Genomic DNA, 22,134 nt, shown 5'->3' with positions numbered 1-22,134 from the left:
ACATAGGTATAAGATGATCAGGTGTCCACATGCTATTAGCCATGTAGCGTAGCATGGTGTACCCACCATGATAAAAGTCTTATCCGAAACCTACCGTGAGCTCCACTGGTGTCTAATTTTCAACAGAACAACCTTTTACTAATCACTGTGACTAATAACAATCAATCAGTCAAAATGTTAATTTTCATTACTACAAATATAGCACAGGTCCATTTTTGGATGAATCATACCAAGCACAATTCTCTTAGTAATAATGATTCACACAAAATGATTTGATAGTCAGTTTATATCTTATAGCAGTTGCAATCTGGCAATAAAAAGGTTCACAATTCTCTCAAACACTTTGTCTAGCAACAGAAAAATGTACTTACATTTCCAATACAAGTCTTCAGACATGTCTACTTTTTTCCACAAACATTTTGTGAATGTTAATTTTTTTTCTTTCCCCGACGTTTACTATTGATAGTGCTGAAAGATATGTGAGACAAATTCAGGAGATTATCATTTGGTTCCTTGCCTCTGACAGTTATCTCTAAGCTCAAAATCATATGGAGGGAAGACCAGGGCTTACCGCCACACTTCAGAACTCGTTCCTCAACTACTTCAGGTTAAAGAAGAGCTTGATCAGAGGCCATGACTGCTGCACTCAGTGTCTTTCAGTCTGCTTACAGAGGGAAAAGATTTTCCCCCAAGCCATTACAGAACCAATACAAGATATCCTGAGATAAAAAGGAAAAGAGCGGGCAACTGTGACTGGAAAACCCCCCAAAAAAACTCATTCTAGGAGCACGTCTAAACTAGCAGCAATTTTTTTTCGCAGTGTTGCATTTTTGATTTCATAGAAACATGAAGACGGCGTTGTGAGGTGGCTTCTACAGTATTTCACTCTGGGGAGGAGACACATTCAAAAACAGCTTTAATATTTTGAAAGAGAGTGACATCAAACAGCAAACGCGTCATCCAAGAACGCAAAACAAAGAGGACGTGTGTGTGTGTGTGTGTGTGCGTGTGTTTTAGCACCGTTTCTGTGTTAGAAACCTGGCCTCATCATTGCTCTGGGTGTCTGGAGCCCTGGTCTCACCTGCTTCACACAGCAACAACATGACAACAGGAGGGCAACAGCTTGGAGGAAATTTAAGACCAGAAGTAACGTGAACAAAATCCTACATGTATTTTTTTTTTCCTTTGCAAAGTCTCTGCATTAGGTGACATCCACATCGGCACATAAAAAGTATATATTTATATATATATATTTGTATTTATATAATATATAATTCATAATCTATTGACAGATTAGTCTACGATGAACTTAAAAACCACTCGTTTCTGGAAATAAAAAAAAAAGCTGCTTTGCTCAGTCATCTATTTTACAACACAGCATAAATGAATTATACATCTTAGGGGGGACATAGCGATGAAACAGTGTGTCCCTCCCATTGTTATCCAAGTCTTGTCGCAGTGTGTGGCTATCCCATTGAAACCCAATTGAAAAGAAAAAAAAAGTAAAAATAATAATAATAATTAAAATAAAGCATATTGTATTGTTAGAATCAGGTGATGATGGTGTCAGAAGTAAACATCAATGTCAGAACTGTGGTGATCCTCTAGTTCAGGGATAACCACATTTGGCACAATTTACAACATAAAAAAAAAAAAAAACATAAAAAAACCCCAGCACGGTCACTGGAAGCATAGTGGAACCTGTTATTGTAACCTGTCACGAAATCTTTACAGAACAAAAAACATCTGAGCAAAATAAAGCCAAAAATGTTAATCGGTAAACTGTTGCCAGGCAGTGTAGCACCCCGTGTGTGGAATGATGATGCGTTCGATATCACTGTATCATTCTTCTCAAAAAAAAAAAGAAAAAGAAAAAAGTAAACAACACTTTTAAATCAAAACCAAATTTTTGTGGTGCCAAAAATGACCTTACCTACAGAAGTGAATGTACGAGTAGCCTTTCGTTTGTATGTCAAAAAAATGATATTATGAGCCACTGGGGAGGACCTTTCAGTTTTTTTTTCTGTAATATACACAATGTAACTTGTATCTACATCTGCAATATACAACAAATACTTTACACTAGAATTAAGAAGTTAAAAAGAGGACATACAAAATAAAGAGAATGAAAAAAAAAAAAAAGATAAAAATCTCCTTGTGAAGAAAGCACTCCATAAAAAGCAGGTCAAACGCAAAGAGATGTCCTAAAAATGTGTCTGATCTATTTCCTCAGCTTGTGTTGACGTATGACATGTTCTTGTGCTTCGTGTCCCCATCTCCTCTAGATCGCACTTACAGATTTCCATCGCTGCTTCCCCAAATTCCTCTGCTTTGTGGACCGTCTTTGCACTTCAAATTTCCTTTTTTTTCAATAAACATGTTCCTTTTGCATTCTTTCTCCAGAACATCATCAGGTTCGTTTGCTCGGTGTGAATGTCTCCAATGACCGCTGTGACTCATTAGCTCATTAGGTGCCTTCCATTTAAACTGAAGGTGTGTGTCTGTGTTTGAGTGTGTGTGTGAGTTTGTGTATCCGGTAGTGTTCATGCACATGCGGGCTGGTTTCTGTCTGCGTGTCTTCACCTCGACTCTCAGCCCTGCCCGCTGCCTCTTACACCCAGGAGTCGGGTGAGGCAGGATAATGACTCGTCTCGTAGTTGAGTTCACTGTAGGGCCGAGAGGCCGAGTAGAAGTCCACGTAATTGCCAGTGGACTTTAGGCCGAGGTGCAGGGTGCCGTCTGCGGTGGCCGGGGGGCGTTGGTGAGCTTGGTCCTCGTAATAATTCTCCTCGAAATTAGCTCCTGGTGGAGTCTGAAAGGGAGGGTAGGCCTCTGATGGATTACCTTGAGCGGACACCTGAGAGCAACGAGACAAAAATGAACAACATTTAATTTATTCTCCTATTCTCAGGACTGGGCAGGATTTCGGACGCATAGTCTCCTTGGAAAATACAGTAGATGATGAATAGCAGCCACATAACATGATGCTACCACCATCATGCTTCATCTATATCTAATTTAGCAATAAGGCTTAAGTGCAGCAGTTATTTTTTTGCATAATTACTGGTTAAATATATAGATTTTGTGTAGATCCATGACATGTAATGCCAATTAAGTTTATTTCATTCCGAGCTTGTAACAATACTAACTGTAGAAAGCTTCAAGGGGTGTCAACACTTCTGAAAGGCACTGTACTGTTATTATAAGCCAGAATTCTTTTTTATTCTTGTCAACGAATGTAGCAGACTAAATATATGGTGTTCCTTTAATCTCAGAACATTCAAGGTCGTGTTTAATACTTTAAAACCTTTTAACAGTTAACATTTGGTGTATTTGGATCTACTTTTGCCCGACCTTGTCTAGAGAGCACTTATAACTTCTTGCTCATTCAAACCCGCGACAGTGAGCTGTAAAAGGTTGTAGAAATATTTCAGCTGGCAAAAACTGCTTACCTGGTTATGTTTGAGGTCGTCACTGGGAGACACGTAAGCACCCCGGAACAGTGTGGCAGTTCCACTGGAGATTTGTGCTGCACACAGAACAGGTTCATGAATGTATACAAAGTGTCTGCGTAAGCAGCCGGTGATGTGGCTGTGGAGGAGTCAGACTCATTGTATCTATAATCAGGTAAACAGTCTGAACAAACAAACACCTGCATGCGTAATGAACACACACACACACACACACCACAAAGAGCGTTTACTGCACACAGCTGCTAAGATGAATGTGAATATGGCTCTCTGATGACAGCAGCAGGGACAGTGTCTCTGCACCTGCCCAATGTTCTAGCGTGTACAGTTTATCCTGGAGGTTTAAAGTTCCTGTGATCTGAGCAACGAAAAAGGACAAGCGTGTATTGCTCATGCCTTACCAGCCATAGTGTCCTTCCTGGAGGTGTGCTCGCCCTTGTTGCCATGGTAACCGGGATTAGTTCCAGTCAACTCGTAGTCTGTCTTCCTCTCCTTCAAACTCATCATCTCTCGTGGAGAGGTGGGGGCACTTGCTGGAAACAAGCAGAGAAACAAACAAACAAACAAAAAAACACATCACAATATGCATGTGAAGAAAACAATCATGCTGGAAGAAAAGCTACAGCTATACATGCTTTTAGAGACGTATGCTAATCGTATCCTGCGGTCCTTCAGAGCGTCGCTTTTGCACATCCTCGGAAATGAAGCTGAAGCGTTGTGAAATACCATGTAAACAATGGAGTATGCGGTATATTTATATATATAATATTTCACCATGCATATGTGACACTGTGTCTGACACTGACCAAACAATCTAGCTCTGGGTCACAAATGGGATATTTTCTACTGTCTATTCTGTACTGGCCTTCCTATTATGCTTATGGTTTGAAATTCATATAGACTAACTTTCTTGAAAGGTCTCTTTTGCATTCCAGTCCTCTGAATGTTCTATCTTATTCATTATAATCTAAAATATAAACAGAATTTTGAATGTCAGGTCAGAGCTTTCTAACAAACATGAAAGTGGTGGAAAGATCTAAAGAGTCATCAGTGTGTTTACATCGGTATACTGTACATTTTATAGTTTGTCTTGAATTTCAGATGGACAGGGATGTGAATGTGACCATAAATCCTTCAGATGATGCCCTCTACGTGAGTGTATGAACAATGCAGCTCTTGGTACCGCTGCTTCTGCAGGCCATAATCGTCTACTGTAAAGTGCAGCCAGATGATGTTTAAAGAGTGAGCAGAATACACTATTTACTTTCAGCAGTTTCTATATTGGGGGGCACGGTGGCTTAGTGGTTAGCACGTTTGCCTCACACCTCCAGGGTTGGGGGTTCGATTCCCACCTCCGCCTTGTGTGTGTGGAGTTTGCATGTTCTCCCCGTGCCATGGGGGTTTCCTCCAGGTACTCCGGTTTCCTCCCCCGGTCCAAAGACATGCATGGTACTGTAGGTTGATTGGCATCTCTGGAAAATTGTCCATAGTGTGTGAGTGTGTGTGTGCCCTGCGATGGGTTGGCACTCCGTCCAGGGTGTATCCTGCCTTGATGCCCGATGACGCCTGAGATAGGCACTGGCTCCCCGTGACCCGAGGTAGTTCAGATAAGCGGTAGAAAATGAGTGAGTGAGTTTCTATATTGGATCAGCCACTTAATTGTTTTTGTTAAGTCTTTTCCCTGGCTCCTGATATTCAGCATCTGTTGCACCTTTTTGGCCAAATTCGAGGAAATAAACATTGCAGGTAAGTAACAGTGACAAAGTCTGCTTGAAAATCCAATTACTCGAAGGTAAACAAAGACTAAGTGACAACTGCACACCTCCATCTGTATGGACGGGTCACAGAGTAATGAAGAAACCCAACCAGCAACACAACAGTGTTAGATGATGTGACAGATATAATATAACATCACCGACACACCCAACTAATCAGTGCTAATATAGTATAAAAATCCTCTATGTTACAAACTAAATAGTCATATTCTGAGTTTGTTTTCCCTTTATAGTTGATCTATAGTTCCGCGTCATCGATTGATCTCACCTACAAAGCTACACTATATATCCAATATTGTGTGTGTTTGTGGACATGTGACTATCAAATCCACATGTATTTATTGCACATCTCTTTCCTGATTTAGTCTTCTTTGCTGTTAGATTTAGCTCCACTCTTCTGGGAAGACCTTCCACTAGATTTTGTGAGGATTAGGGATCATTCAGCCACAAGAGCATTAGTGAGATCAGACACTGATGAACAGTGAGGAAGTCTGGGGGTTAGTCAGTGTTGCAGTTGAAGTCAGGTATTTGTGCAGGATGCTTGAGTTCTTCCACTTTAAAGGCAGGGTCTCCGATTTTTGAGAAATGCTTCAGAAAACTGAGTCGGGCCGAATAATAAACAAAAATCAAAACAAACGTGTAGCCAATGAGCAGAAAGGGGCGGGGCTTGTCAATATGGGTGGAGAGAGTGTTCAGTGCGCATGTGTGACGTTAGCAGAAAGCGGGTTTAGCATTAACATGGAGGATAAAAACAAAGAAAGAAAGCAAAGACAGGCTTACGATAAGGCGAGAAGTAGGACGTGTTAATATAGGATCAGCTTTCCAGCGCTGGAGAGAACTGAAGGAGCAGGAAGCCACATATTCACAGATTGGAGTTTCCCGAGTCAATAACTCCTGAGCTAAACGCTGTTACTACACAAATAACACCTCTTTTCTATCGTAGTAATGTAGAGAGGCAGCTACAACCGTGTTTTGTGTAGTAACAGTGTTTAGCTCAGGAGTTACTGACTCGGGAAATTCAACTTTACTTAAGACGCCGAGGTTGCTTTTTTCCTTCTTGATAGGTGAGTAACGTTGGTTTTGCTTTGTTACACAGAACTAATATATGCCTTTGTCCTTTGCATGATTATGCTTGTGTGTCATTTTTGCTTGTTTGTTTATCTGCAATCGTATTGTTCTTCCCTTCAGCTATGATAAAGACACATTTCTTTCCATTAGTTGCCTGGGTTACGTATGTATGTGTGGGCAGAGCTATCAATACAGGGGTGGGACCCATTTGGGTTAGGGGCGTGTTTGTTTTGGTGATTTCACATGTCGACGTTGGCTTTCAAAAATCGGAGACCCTGCCTTTAACCTTCACAAGACCTGTTCCTACAGCTGGATTTGTGTACTGGTGTATGTTCAAGCTGGAACATTTTTGGGTCTCTTAGTTCCGGAGAAGTGAAACTATAACACTACAGCATACAAAGACATTCTAGACAACTGTGCGCTCCATCAGTTTAGGGAAAACATATGAGCATCATGGTTAGATGTGACCATCCCACACAACACTTGGTCGTATAATGCATAAATCAACTAGATATAATCCTCATCATCACATTAAGTATGAATTATAATTCACAGCATTTTTTTTCCAACTGTATTTTCTCAGGAGGAATGTTGGAGGCTCTTTTTCTGATCCACATCCAGTCAAAAGAATAAATTCTCAGATGATTTCCATGAAGTAGTAACACAATTTGGCAAGATGTTTCATCCCTTCGTGTCCTTGTTACGCTGATTCATCATCTAACAGTGGATTTTGTTTCAAGGGGTAGTATAGTATAGTAGATAGTGTATCAGTGACCTCTAGTGACCTCTAGCATGACTGAAGCATTTGTAACATTAGAGCAAACCGAAAAGTCCCTTTTCAGAAGTTATGATTCACTTTACATGAATGACAATGGCTTTGATTAGCTTAATTGCAGCTATTAAAAGGAAGAGTGATTAAAAGAAACGTGTGCCTTTTGCCACCTCGAGCCTCTTTCACACTTTGTGTCTTCCGTAGACACTCTGATAGCTTACATATAAGACCCGATCGTACCGTGTAAAGTAGTGTAACGAGACGTTATCATCAGCCACCTGTTTATGTAAAAAGCCTCAGTGGCAGATAATTAAATTTAAGGATTAGTTCACAGTTGAAACCTTTGTCGCAGTTGTATGAAGGACATACTGTAAGTACAACCCCTGACACAGCTCTCAGGACTATGTAGCTGCTACAACAGAAATAGGTGAAGCTGTACAGTGTCTACACACAGTGTAGAAATGTCTACAAATGTAGACAAGCAAATAAAAAAAAAGAACAGTCAAATATGACTTAATAATATGCAGTTGCTCTGTTTTTTTTTTTAGGGAATTGACAATAAACTCTACCAGAATAAGCACCTTTTGTGTATTGTCTCTTATTCCCATTAGGTCTGACTGCTGCATAAATAGTTTTCTGCCATATTGCTGTAGCTTAGGGTTAAAAAAAAAAAAAAAAAAAGGTCAAATGCTTCTAATTAATATGATCACATCACAGAGCTCTAGTCTCCCCTGCGGTATGCTTAATCTACAAAGTCAATAAAAGTGACATGTTTGTTCTTAAGATATGTGAAACTGCACGATTTGACTTAATCAAGCAGGCTATAATTCTGTTTGTAACTCATACGAACATATACACCTGATTTCTCTAGTGCTTACAGTACATGCAAATGCATTGATTATCAAATCATCTTATAGCATACTGCAGCTTAAGCAACACTGAAACCCACAGCTCATACGTTATCCCAAGACTGCTGAGATTAAATACAGCTCTATTCAGTCATCTATTCATCATGGGTACACATGTTATTCTTTTTAAAGCCTGCAGTATCTAGCTCAGAATCATGCTGGGGAAAATATGGAGTAATTAAATTTGGGCTGAGGTGGTCTATAGGCTCTCTAGATATTTACACTGTGTCTGAGGCTTAATTTATTTTTTTTTCTTCATCTAGTAATTTCGTTGCAAGAGGAAGCAATATAAAAAAAATATTTTCGGAAATTAGTTCCAAGAGGAAAAAAAAAACAAAACAAAAAAAAAACAGATTTAAATACACATACCATTTGGAATGGAATTTATCAGCATATGTACTAAAGGTATAAGGATGTTTCTTGACTAGAACTCTGGCTGTGTTTGCCAGCTCCATTTATATATGTCAATAAAATGGGCCTAGTGTGAAATATATGGAAGTCAAAATCAATTTCTAGGTGAATAATGACCGTTCTAAAATTTGCCTAGAATGCATAAATCAAAGTTGCTTCAAGAACTTGTTTTAGTTTAGATCTTCCATGAAAAATATGAACTAACCCAATGTTTACGGCAACATTTGTCTATTTCCACAGTTACATTAGTAATTCCTCCTGCAAGGCATGTTCTTCCAAATGTAAAACGTGTATGTAAACGAATATGTGTTCGAGATACTGTATTGCTAAGCGTGAATTCTCTTCTGTATTCATTACCTTATTCGCATTTTTTTTTACCGTAGAAGATGCGTTTATGATTACGCGTTCGTGTTCATGGTGGTATTTTGAATGAAGTGCCATCCAAGTCCACTCACCTGACCGGTTATTGGGCGAGGTCCGCACTGGAGAGATGGAGGGAGTGCGAGAGGAAGAATAAGGTCTCTGTCTGTCTCTCTCTATTGTAGAGGAGGAGCCCACAAAGTGGTATTGAGAATAACCATCCTGCAAATAATGCAAATCAATCAATGTGGCAGCTAGGGAGCTTCTATTAACTACCTCGAAACACTGGAACGACTCTGAAATACTCTGTAAACCAATTTCCTTGGAGCCCTGGTCAGGCCTCTTTATCATCCTATAAAGTGGTCACTGGATTCCCCCATTCAGGAAAAGCCTTATGTTGCACTATTGGCCATTGTTTCTCCTACTGTAAAAATCCTCCTGTGCGCTGTGTTGTTACTTCATCCTACATCACACACTATATCGTCTATATTATATCCATGTTCAACACTATAGCACTTATCTTAATACCGCCTTGTTTCTTCATGGATAAAGATATTTAAAGCAAATCTACTGTATGTGTGTGTACAGTAGATTTGCTTTAAATCTACTGTATGTACACACACACATACAGTAGATTTGCTTTATGTGTGTGTACAAAAAAGATAATATAAAGCACACGACTCGGACTGTTAGAACTCCACTTATCTGACAGGGTTTTAATAGGGTCTTAATAGATATTCATAGAGCCTGACCTATTTAGTTCTAGCATTATGAAACTTCCTTTAACTTTCTCCTGGATAGAGGTTCTGCTAAATAGATGCTGTAACTGTAACGGTCGAATGATGTAGCAGAGGTTATGTGCGTATAAATTCACTACCTTTTTGTAGAGGCTGCGCAGATCCCGGTACTGCCACATGCTGTTCAGAACTTGAGATGCGGCTTTTACCACTTTAGGTGAGTGTCTGCGAGGGAAAATTCAGGTGAGAATGGTTAAAACATGAACACTGAGAGAAATTTAAACAACATAAGTTTCCCTCAATCTGCCTGCATAATAGTCAATGAGTAAAAATGGCAGGTAATGGATGTACGTGTGGAAGTGTGACTGAGATCTGGATTAGTTCTAGAAAACCTGAGATCATGTTGGCTTTAATTACTTGATGGAAATATTTAAAAAGCCTGTCAGAAAGACCTACCGGTTTAGCCTTACAGATCAGTGGAGAACACACTTGAAGGGAACACCCACAGTTCACCGCAAAACTGACAAAGATGAATGAAAAATGACTTCAAACCTGTCTTTATTTGGACATGTGCCCAAGGCCAGTAAAAAGTAATTTTCTTTCCCACAGAAAAAAAAAACTATTGGAATTCTTAAAGCAAATGAAGGAACAGCACACTCTCAATGGTCTCGCATGTTAACATCTCTGCCAGAGGGGAACAAATTACCAGGCACTTCTCCATTATGATTTGAGCTGGAGATAAGACAGCACCTTGCAATGAGAAAAGCACCGTGGGCAAGTTTCAGACTCGAGAAGACATTAATTCCATAGCTAGCATTAAAGTGATATTTTATTTAAAAGCCCTTTTAGAAAAACACTCATAACAAATAATCTACTCGAGCATTCTATATAGATCTGTATGATGATAACCAGAATAAACGGCTTTGCAGCATTTAAATGGCTCTGTAAGCCAGTAATAGTCTCCATCAGCCTTTGTAAATGCATGTTGAATGTGACTGCACATGTGTGTTGTGTGTCTTATAATCGTTCTGCGTTAAGTTCTCTAAGGCAGTTCGGCTACATACTTATCTCCTTTGCTGCGTGCGATGCCGATAAGCTTCTCGATGCCTCCAGCGTCACGTAAGGCCTTGGCATTTTCCATGTTCTTGGTAATGACCTCGTGAAGAGCGCAGCAGATGGCTGTGATGGTGTCGTCGGACATGCTCTTTCCCACGCTGCCGCCACTGCTGTTATTGTTGCCTCCTGGCAGGCGGTGGACCAGGTCTCTCATGGCGTACTTGCCTTCAAGCAGAAGAGCAAAGGAACCAGAGAGAGAGTGAGAGAGTGAGTGAGAGAGAGAGAGAGAGAGAGAGTGAGAGAAAGAGTAGAGCTTTGGTTTACAGGCAGATGGAACAGGGACTGTCTGAGGGGGTGGGAGTGTAAAATCTGTGTTGTACTCAAACACATTTCTGCAATTCAGGCTCGAATAGATGGACACTTCCACTCTGCAGACACTCAACCACCAGTAATGAGATTAACAATGTTATCATTATGTTAGATGTTGGAAGTCAGCAATCAGCTTCCTAAATGCACAGAGAGTTGCTTCTTCTTCTTTCTGCGTGGAGTACTTCAGGAGAGATGTCTTCACTTCAGCATGGTTTCTCAGAATTCTTGCTCTTCAATTCTCACACATGCCTCTGCCTTAGACTGAGAACAGACTGACTGGTTACCATGGAGACTCCAAGGCGCACCTCAGCACCCAGACCGTTGCAAAGATCGATAATTGTCTGTTGCTGCAACATTTTCTAACAATAACGTGACGCCTCTTATGTTAGTGTTCATTTATTAAATAACCAAGATTGCTCGTTGGATTTATTAAATAACACCCCCCCCCCCCCCAACACACACACACACACACACACACACACACACACACACACACACACACACACACACACACACACACACACAAAAACAGACATTACAATCCCCAGAGCAAAAGTAATTAGAGAACACAATGAATGTTATACAAAGAACTGTTATTGTATGGTGTAAAATTCACTCGTAACAATCAACTACAAAATGTTAGCTTCGAAGCATGCAGTGTTCCTATCACCAAACATACCTATGAGCTCTTTGTTCCTCACATCCAAAGCCATGTTCCTGAGTGCCGTGGCCACGGCACACACTACACGGTCGTTATCGATTCTTAGCAGCTCCACCAGGATAGGAAGGCCCTTCTCTTTTCTTACAGCGGCCCGGATATACACCGACCACTACCAAACACGCAGAGGGGGGGAAAGAAAAAAAAAAAAGCTTTTTACAAGGTCATGTTAAATATTTTTTTGAAACTGTTCCCTTCAGAAATGTGCTTTCATTTCTGAACTTGTTATTGTGTACCTACACTCACTGTCCACATTCATGTATTTATCCAGCCAGCCAATCATGTGGCTGCAGTGTAATGTATAAAATCAGGCACATGTAGGACAAGAGCTTCACATCAAACATGATAAAGAATAGTAATCGCAAAATGTTTTTCTGGTGCCAGGTGGTCCGGTTTGAGCGTTTCAGAAACTGCTGATCTCCTGGGATTTTCACACACAGTAGTCTCTAGAGTTCACACAGAATATTGTGAAAAACCAAAAAAAAAAACAAAACCATACAGTGAGCGGCAGTTCTGCAGGCGGAAACAGCTTGTCGATGAAAGAGAAGCCAGACTTAAGAATCAGGCTTACAGAAAGGCTACAGTAACTAAAATAACCACTTTTTACAACCGCGGTGAACAGAAAAGCATCTCAGCTTGTGTTAGAAGAGCAGAGGACCATTCTTGGTCTGTGGATGCGAAGGGTAGAGGATTAGCTGTCCAGTTTTTCTACCTTCTGTAGCATCAGATTCCTGTTCTTTGCTGAATGAGGTCTTCCTCTGTTGTAGACCATCTATTTCAAGGTTTTAAATGTTGTGCAACTGAGATGCTTTTCTGCTCACCATGGTTGTAAAATGTTGTTATATAACTTAGTATAGACTTCCTTTAAGCATGAACCATGTTTGTCTGCTCATTCAAACTTGACCTCTTCGACAACAAGGTGTTTCCACTCGCAGACCCGAAGCGGACCCGAACCTGAAGGATCTTTCGAGTTTACATAGAATCATATGGAGCCTTGTCCAGTGATATGGATGGCTGATTGGCTAATTACATGAATGAGCACCGAATCCTAATAAATTGGCCGGTGAGTCTAAGTGAATGTGTGAAGTTTGAAGTAGAGGTTTCATATAATTGAGTAGATGTAATGAAGCTGGTATTGAACGTATGGCAGAGAAGAACGCTGTGTGAAAAACATGAGCCAGAACTCTGGAGGGCTGTGGAGAATTTGTGTTGGAACATCATAAAGGCATGGCTCAAGCTGTGCGAATGTTCTGTGTGTGTGTCAGTAGGAGTGCAAACTGACCCAGTTGGGCTGTGGTTTCGAGAGGGTGGAGTTACTCACTGGCTTCGGGGTGGGGCCTACCTTCCAGCTGCCTGCCGCCAGATTCTGTAGAGCCCCTGCAGCTCCCTCTAGAGTGTCCGGGTTGGAGCATTCTGACAGCAGCGTGAGGTATGGCTTCACTATGGACGGGTGCCAGAGCATCTGCAGCCCCTTCGGAGGATCACCAGAGTCTGGAAAAGGACCGACGCCATCCCACTGAGAGCACAGGAAGAGAGAACCTCATTAAATACTCAATTCACATGAGCTACTCTGGAGAAGTGTAGCAGATTCAGTGTCTTATTTAATAGAAAGTCATAAACAGAAGGCTGATAAAATAGATGGAAACATACAAAGGTGCCAATCTGTTGGGCAACAAGTACAAAGTAAACGTGCAAGGCAGCTGCTCTGATATAACTCTCTCAGATATGCATGTGCATCACAATAACTGACAGGTCACCTCAAAATGCATTTGTGTTTCACAATTTAATTTAAAAGCTGTAAATTTGTGAGACAACACAAGCTCTGAGCTTCCTGTTGAGCCCATGTGGAGAATGTGGCCAATGGCCCTACTATTGCTACTGTTTTCAGAGACTAAATGAAATCAGCTCTCTAAAGTAAGTAATTATCAACTGGAAGAGGGCTGATTGGCGACGCAGGCTGCCTGAATGGCGGCGCTGCTAAGTGGCGCTAATTGCTAGCAGCTGCGGTGCTCGTTCCTGTGGCCCACCTGATCGTGGCTCTTCTTTTTCTTCTTCTTCTTGCCCCAGCAACCAGAGCTCTCAGCATCCTTCCCACTGGCATCGGTGCACAGCACCCCGTCCAGCTCATCTGAGCCCAGCTGCTGCCCCTGAGATGTCTCTGCCGCTAGCCGATAGGACAGGTTCCTCAAGATACACACGCAGTTCTCAACGGTCTTTTATTTTTAAAAAAAATGGCACAAGGGAGAAAGAAATCCAGAGGCAAGATGATGGAAGATGACTGGGATTTACATTTCACATACCATATTTGTATTCATCCATGGTTGATGTACAGTAAAGATTAAAGAATAGCTGGATGCACAAATATTGAACATACATAAACCTAAAAGGTTCAGCTTTTCCAGATATTTGTCTTCTGTGCTAAACCTATGTGCTACTCACAACAATGTTGCTAATAGTTTCTTGTTAGAATAGATCGGTCCTCTGGACGCATGCCAGCATCAAGCTAATCCTATTCTGCTGAGCAGTGAGGCTGGACAAAGCAAAGGAAGAGACCTTAAATCTGACAGCCTGCTTTTTCTAATTCTCTGACTGGTTCTCATGTATTTCAGCAATCTTGGTGTGCGGGAAATAGCTCTTAAGATGCAACAAAACTGGAAACTTAATATATGAGACTGGAAGTGTCGAACTTATTATGTGTGCCGTTCTCTGCCCAAAATACAGTGGTGAGGGAGGAATGCACAAGAACTCTCAATGCAAATGACTACTACGAGTCAAAACAAATAGGCGCTGTATCTGCCCTGACGCATTCCTACCAGTCCCTCTCTGGATGATTTATAGTTTCAATGTCTGTACATCCATGTGTGTGCACCTCTACTAAATCCTCAATCCACTGGTTTAGCCTTATCTGTTTGCATTTTATGATAGCGTTAGAAGGAAGACTATTGTTGCCTGCAACTGAGCAAGATTGAGTGGACGTTGTGAGAACAGTTGCTCAGAGTTTTGCGTATGTAAAAAACAATCGATGCTTCGAACCTTGCTGTCAATCTCACTGCTGCCCAGCGCCGTCTGAATGACATAGAGCAGAGCGTCCGTCAGCCCCTCGCACTCTCTCATCCTGCGCCGTGCCTCCTCTCCTGCCGAGCTCACGTTCCTGCCGAGCAAAGAGTACATGTAAGGTGGTTTGGTCAAACTGCTTTTTAGCATCAGTGAAGAATTCATGCTTTCTTCTGACAGTGAGCAACAAGTAACAAGAGATTATAAATGATGACTGTCCAACCCTCATCGTGCTGGAGTCTGTAAACAGAAACAGTGCGTGGTATTTACTCCAATATGAATGTTTTGTTAACCACGAGGGTGCGCGGTCCTGGAGGGCTCCTTAGAGTGCGGCCTACCACGTGCTAAATCAAAGGCTACATCCTCATTCCTCTGGTGCTTGAAAAAATCCTGCCATTCCTGCAGGTGCTGTGGCAGCAGTGCTTGACCGTTAAATATTCAATTGGTTTCCCAGAGCTTCGGTCAACCGTGAAACAGATTAATTAGCACACGGGGCTTAGGGGGGGGGAGCTTGGGCTAGCCAGCTCACTTCCATCGTGACTCTGCACTTCCTGTGCTACCGTCCAGCTGCCTCAAAGCTGAGTGCGATCCTTCTGTGCTATGCTCAGTGACAGATTTGTTAATAAGGCTAAGTGGAGTGCAAGGTTATATGTGAAAGTATCTTATCTGTAAACTGTGTGAGGAGAAGAAATGTCAATATAAAAAGAAACACTATACATGCCCCAGAATGTTAAAAAGTGCACATGCCTAATGCATTATAGATGATGATGCATCAAAAATGCAATCATGGACCATATGGCTAAAACTAATAAACCCCCCTCCCCAAAAATGCCGAAGCAGGCAAATGCACTGGCTGTGATCTCATTATTCTTTGTAGACAGGCTATTCTGGCCACATACACAAGGGCAGCCCTCATATATCAGCAGCAAAATGCCTGACAGAGTGCCAATTGATTCCCAGTGCCAGTGCTATAATCACATTGGCCCTTATTCATCAAAGCTGCACAGAAGCAAGTGCACATTTGCGAATGCTGAACAACACGCAAAAGGACCTGCGGCTGCTTCGTGAAACCAAAAAAACTGATTTGTGATTTGAGAATCGAAGGCGAATAATCGATCAAGCACACATATCTAAAACATATGCATGAGACATGCCCAATTCATACTCATACACTGTAAATCAATTTACATAAAACACACCCTTATCTATGCAGGTGTTGCAATGGTGAAGAAATAAAAGAAAAGCATTCAGCCTGTTATTCAATAGCTGAGGAAGATCTCAGGAGAGAAAGAGTCGGCCAAGAGCCGAGGAAAGAAACACTGAGATTGCAAAAACGCATCCAGTGAAGCAAAGTTAGTATTGTTTGTCCTCGAGGTTACGGCAAATAAAAGCCGCTTACAGAAATGTGCTATTTTTATAAAACTATTTATGGCCACCATCAGGTAGAAAACAAAAAAACATCAAGTGCATTTAAGTGAATTGGGGACGTGATGGTTCAGTGGTTAAGGCTTCGGGTTGCTGATCAGAAGGTCGGGGGTTCAAGCTCACAAGCTGCTGAGACATCAACGTTGGATCCTTGAGCAAGGGCCTTAACCTCACCTGCTCCAGGAATGGCGTACTATGGCTGACCCTGCGCTCTGACCCCAGGCTCATAATAACCTGGGATATGCGAAAACTTAAAGCATCTCACTGCATGTCTGTGTATGTGACAAATAAAATTTGAATTTGAACAGAATCATCTGTGTTGGAGAATTTCAACTAAATCATTCTGCAAAACATCACATTTCAAATAGATTTAAAAAATGTGAAGCGACAAGCCCTCTCGATCTCGTATAGATAGTGTGTGAGACCTGCAGTGGCTCAGAAATGTGAACAGTGTGCTGGTACCTGGCAACCTTTATAGCCAGACTAACAAACTAACAAACCTGTTGAATCTGCAGTAAACCATCTTCTCACTTTCTGACACAATTCCCAATGTGTCATCTCAGCTTTTATTACAGTAGGTAAATAAAATGACAAATCCTGATGTATACATTTATAGCATTTGGCAGACGCCCTTACCCATAGCCTCTTACATTCATCTCATTTATTCAACTGAGCAGATGAAGTTCTTGCTCAAGAGCCCAGCAGTGGGATTTAAACTCACAATATTCTGATCAGAAGCCAAAAGTCTTAACCACTGAGCTGCTACTTCTTTTTGAGCCTTATTTAGCCCTTATGTCTTAATATCTGGCTCTGCACATTGTTCAAAGTGATTATTTAAGCTAATAATCTTACCAGTTTAGCCATTGAGTAGGAATAGACAATGAATAGTAATTTTCCCATCAATGTATACATCATTTTGACACAATCTTCATCTCTATATAATGGTGCGACACATGTATCTGATTATCCATTCACCAATTACAACACCTTAGAGGTAAGACTGGACAAGCAATAAGAGCCAGAAGCAGAAACCCTTTTAGGGAGACATTTTTATTGTTTTGTTTTTTTATTGTGTTCACTATTATGCACAATTAGTGTGCACAACGCAAAAGACAACCAAAATGCCTATTTTTTTTCATGGTTTTCTTATGTAAAAGTTTTACATCCCTTTTCCATATGTTAGATGGACAAAATCTATACCTCAGTGAACAAATGAACTGGTGAACAAATATCCAACCTACTATTAATAAACTTATATGATTCCTCGCAATATTCAGTGCTGAAACAATTGATCAAATCTGACTGAAACATAATTACTCAAAGCAATTACATTTAGCAGCAATGTTTCCAAAAGGCCACCAATCTCATTAGCAAATTAGAGCCACTATTGAGCAAATGTTACATGTGAAATGAGAATTCAATACACACTATTTCTAGGATGTAAAAAAATTCATTTGTCAGACACAATATACAAAAGCTTTTAGGAAGGAAGATCCTTGTACACAATGTTTACACACACCCAAAATCAACACCTAATAGTACATCAACGGCTAATCCAATAAGCCAATGGATAAACATGAGTAAAAAGCTCCATAAGAAGATATCTAATTACACACAACCTACGTACATCTTATGCTGGTGCATAGCAATGTTGAGAATGTTGAGAAGCTATGAATCTGCAAAACCTTGCCAGTGTTCCACAATGAGGTAAATCAATAGTCACATATAGACAGTAAATGTGACACTGGAATGAGTGGTTACTATAGAAAAAATAACATATTCCAATACGCAAATTAATGTGGCCTTGTAACTTGAATTGCAGCTGAAATTACTGTTCAAGTAAATTATTGAAGGAACAATCAGATTTGAGACTTGAAAAGAATTGTGGTAATAATCAAATGATCACTGCCACATTTTTCAACTCTATCAAGAGAAGAGATCCTACAAGTCACGTTGTTCCACAATCCTACAACCTGCCCACTGGATCCAATCCCTTCCATAATGCTGCAGACCATCTCAGAAGAGCTCCTGGCAAATATCACTACATTATCAGTGATCTGACAAACCGTCATCTGTCCTTATCCTCATTGAATTTTCAGCAGTGTTTGACACAGTCAATCATAAGATTCTCCTGCCCAAGAGCTCCAAGAGCCTTAGAATTTATAAAACATTACATTACAGCATTTAGCATTCTCCAAGAGCCTTAGAACTTATAAAACATTACAGCATTCTCCAAGAGCCTTAGAATTTATGAAACATTACCTTACAGCATTTAGCAGACACCCTTATCCAGAGCGACTTACTGTACATTTTATCTCATTTTTTATACAACTGAGCAATTGAGGGCTAAGGGCCTTGCTCAGGGACCCAGCAGTGGCAGTTTGGTGGACGTAGGAATCGAACTCACAACCTTCCAGTTGATAGCCCAACACCTTAACCACTAGGCTACCACATCCCACCTACCACAAAACAGCAAACAGTGGTTTGCTTCCTACCTGGAAGGGCGTTCATATCAGCTAGCATGGAGGAGAGCAGTGCAGATTCTCCACTTGTGTCACACAAGGCTCACTACTTGGTCCTCTTCTATACTCCGTAAGAATACTTTCTCTCTTGGCAAAGTTCTATCGTTACATGGGTTCTCTTGCCACTGTTATGCTGATGGCACTCAATTTATCTTATCCTTCAATCCCTCGGACACCACGACTGCTGATCAGAACTCAGCGTGTCTGGCAGACATATAGACATGAATGGCAGCCATCAGCTGAAATGTAATTCCAGCAAAACTAAAGTGCTGGTCATCCCAGAGGATTCATCCCAGGTCAAAATCTTGCAATCTTCATGGACGACTCCCTGATCTCCCCTTTGTGTAACCATTAATAAGCAACTGTTCATTTCCTCACATGTTGCTAATGTGATACGCCCCTGTCAGTATCTCCTTTACCATATCAGAAAGCTTTGGCCAATTTTATCCACACAGGCCACTCATGTGATTGTTCAGTCTTTTGTAATCTTGAGACTGGACTACTGGAACTTGCTCCTGGCAGGTGTACATCTGAGCAAAATTCAACCATTGCAAATGAACCAAAAATGTAGCTGCATGATTTGCTTTCAACCTTCCAAGGTTCTCCCACACAACCCTATTGCTTTGCTCCCTTCACTGGCTTCCTGTAGCTGCCCACATCAGATTTAAAAGATGCCAGAAACAGACCAGCAGCCACTTACCTCAAAGCTCTTATCACTCACTGCACCACTCCCTCAGATCCTAGTCCCACTAGTCTGAATCAAGACTCTTCTTTGTTCTGGCAACTAGGTGGTGGAATGAACTTCCCCCAGATGTCAGAACAGTGTAGTCATTAGCTTTCTTCAAATGACGGTTGTAGACCTACTTGCTCTTTTTGCTGTATTTCCTCCCGACACAATACTGTTGCCAAATCCCATAAATGTAAATGATTCAGTCATTATTATGCAACCTGAGATAAGGTTCAGTTAATTTTGCAATTATGTCGATGCATTAAAATCTATGTATGTGTGTGTGTGTGTGTTTCTAACACACTACCTGAGGCATCCAGTGGCGTTGCGGAGCACTTGTGAAGAGTGCAGGTGCAGTTTGCGCTCATCCTGGAGTGGGGAGGAATCCCAGCCCGAGTGAGGGATAATCACGGTGTTGGTGAGCACAGCCAGAGCATCCTGAATTATAGGCATCTTCAACGCGTCACACGAGGACAAGTTCCATAGCACGCCTGCATATAGCCGTGCCCCAAAATACCCATGAGTCGAATAGGCCTTCAGTACAAACTCACCTCTATAACACAAACAACATCCAGTCCCCTCCAAAAGTACTGGAACAGATCTATTGTTTTTGCTATACACTTAAGACAACTGGGTTTGACATCAAAAGATGAATATGATACGATTATTTAAAATTTTGGCCTCATTTCCTGGTAGAAAGAAATGTGTTAAACAACTTGGCAACATTGCACCATTGGTGAAGGCTTCGCAGGTGAAACTGAGTCCACAAACCAACTGCAGACATTCAAAGCTATTAACTGTTCTCAATCTATAATGCTTAAATAAATACTCAATCTAAGAGGAAATACCTGGGAAGTATAATACCTTCGAAGTTGTTTAATCTGATCTACCATCTCATTCAACTTCTGAACGGAAAAGATGAATATGGTATAGCAAAAACAGAAGGAGTTCCCTTGCCGTTCCAGTACTTTTGGAGGTGAACTTTTTCTAAATTTGGTGCTCAAAGCACTGATTGTTTGAAAAGCTCCCGACAGGCTGTAAAAAGACTAAAATGGTATATAAAAAGGTGTCATGTTGGTGTCATGTTGGCAACAAATTTTACACAGTGGGATTTTTAATGAAACACAACCCTTTGGCTCAGATGCATTTTGCCTCTATCAATTTGAAGTGTTTTGAATGTTGCTCTGAACTTTATTATTATGTTGATGAACATGTTGATAACTGCCTGTGTTAAACCCTTGTGAATGATGTTCTCTTATGAAAGTATTTCCTAAATTTTCTGCTTGATATTTATGAAATGTCTACACTAGAAAAATAATTCTCACATGTCTTAAAGAGGGGCTCCTTAAGACTGGCCTCTAATTTCAATCCTTAAACAAAGATTTAACAAAAACGCCTATTTCTTACATATTAGGAGAAGAGCCGCCACATGGTATGATGTTACAGTAAGTACATTCATTATCTCTCAGTAATTAACTATGCATCTAACAGTTGCACTGTTCAGGTACAGCAAGAAGATAATTCACTGAGAGCTAATGAACAAATCAGGCATAAATACATGGTGATATAGAGGACTGAGAGATTTGAGATAGAAAAACTACCTGTGAGCAGCTCTCTGATCTCCACATCTGTGGTTTTGCGAAGGAGGCGCACCAGGGCTGGGATGCCCCCGCAGTTCTTCAGTGCGATCTTGTTATCGTCGTTGGCTTTGCCGTACACCAAGTTCCTCAGAGCACCACAAGCGCTGCGGTGCACATCACTCATCCGGTGATCCAGCAGGTCTACCAGGAGTTGGATGCCCCCCTGTCTTCGTATCTACAGCAAACAGCACAACGATATAAACTTGCTATTACTACTGTTTTTGTACCTGACCATTTATCCATCTAATTCAAGCTGTGACTGTTTATCTGTGGGACAGTTTTTATATATCCTCAGAGAATTCTGCTACAAGTCTATCAGACTGTTTTTTTTTTCTGACGGCTGTGCCTGATATACTTGTACTAACACCACACACACTATTTTCTGTGTCACTGCTGTTTCGAGAATGATCCACCAATCAAATAATAGCTCCCACAGTGATCCCTTCCTAGTGATAAACTGCATAAAAACAGACGGCCATCAATCGGTAACTGTATCTCTAAAAAACAACCTACTATAATGGTAGGTTGACCTGATCAAATGGCTTGTGAAGCTAGCTGCTACATACATAATCATAGAGGCAGCGTCTCTATCAAATAATATTTAAACTGACCACGTTTCACAGTCAGTTGTTCTGAAATTTATGCGGGGGAAGAAATCAGAGCACGCTGTCTGGCGTATGTGGGTGAGTGCTTTACCTCGGATTTGATCTTATTGTCTCCGAAGCACAGATGCTGCAGGTAGGCTGCAGCGTTAGACTGCACAGATGGGAACTGGTGTTGTAGCATTTGGATCACTTCGGGCAGCTCGGGATCCCTCCAGCCAAACTCTCTGAACGGGAACACACACATACACAAACACACAGTCTACACAGGGTGGAGGGATTCCACATCATTAAAAAGAAGCAATAATATTAAAAGCTCTGTGCTCAGATATGGAAAACATTACTGTGACAGAAAGTGACGGAACATTTCTCTTTTAAGGATTGCACAGCAAAGGACAATCTTATCCTCGCTTCTGCATCTCAAGGTACCTTCAGCTGCTAGCTAGCACAAAAAAAACAAACAAAACAAAACAAAACAAAACAAAAAAGCCAAATAAACTGATAAGGGAATGGTTTTAAG

At 41.0% G+C, this 22,134-nt stretch overlaps 1 protein-coding gene across 7 annotated transcripts in view; it reads right to left on the bottom strand.

Moving 5' to 3' along the window:
• Positions 1 to 268: 268 nt before the first annotated feature.
• Positions 269 to 22,134, bottom strand: part of ctnnd2b (catenin (cadherin-associated protein), delta 2b) — an 85,193-nt gene continuing 63,327 nt past the window's right edge. For 4 of the 7 annotated variants that reach the window (XM_027169279.2, XM_047817755.1, XM_047817763.1 and 1 more), the window contains 13 exons: positions 21,709 to 21,841; positions 20,974 to 21,187; positions 19,680 to 19,863; positions 14,678 to 14,795; positions 13,672 to 13,857; positions 12,966 to 13,160; positions 11,606 to 11,756; positions 10,566 to 10,782; positions 9,642 to 9,726; positions 8,860 to 8,986; positions 3,872 to 4,003; positions 3,453 to 3,529; positions 269 to 2,857 (listed from right to left, as the gene is read on the bottom strand). In XM_027169279.2, coding sequence (XP_027025080.1) covers positions 2,612 to 2,857; positions 3,453 to 3,529; positions 3,872 to 4,003; positions 8,860 to 8,986; positions 9,642 to 9,726; positions 10,566 to 10,782; positions 11,606 to 11,756; positions 12,966 to 13,160; positions 13,672 to 13,857; positions 14,678 to 14,795; positions 19,680 to 19,863; positions 20,974 to 21,187; positions 21,709 to 21,841 — 2,065 coding nt within the window. In that variant the 3' untranslated portion in view covers positions 269 to 2,611. The remainder of the gene's footprint in view (positions 2,858 to 3,452; positions 3,530 to 3,871; positions 4,004 to 8,859; positions 8,987 to 9,641; positions 9,727 to 10,565; positions 10,783 to 11,605; positions 11,757 to 12,965; positions 13,161 to 13,671; positions 13,858 to 14,677; positions 14,796 to 19,679; positions 19,864 to 20,973; positions 21,188 to 21,708; positions 21,842 to 22,134) is intronic. The other 3 variants (XM_047817753.1, XM_047817758.1, XM_047817767.1) reach the window with 2 other exon arrangements.

Source organism: Tachysurus fulvidraco, chromosome 1 (assembly GCF_022655615.1).
Source record: "Tachysurus fulvidraco isolate hzauxx_2018 chromosome 1, HZAU_PFXX_2.0, whole genome shotgun sequence".
NCBI lineage: Eukaryota > Metazoa > Chordata > Actinopteri > Siluriformes > Bagridae > Tachysurus > Tachysurus fulvidraco.
Note: the sequence above shows the minus strand (reverse complement) of the source record. Positions and strands in the feature narration are given on the sequence as shown.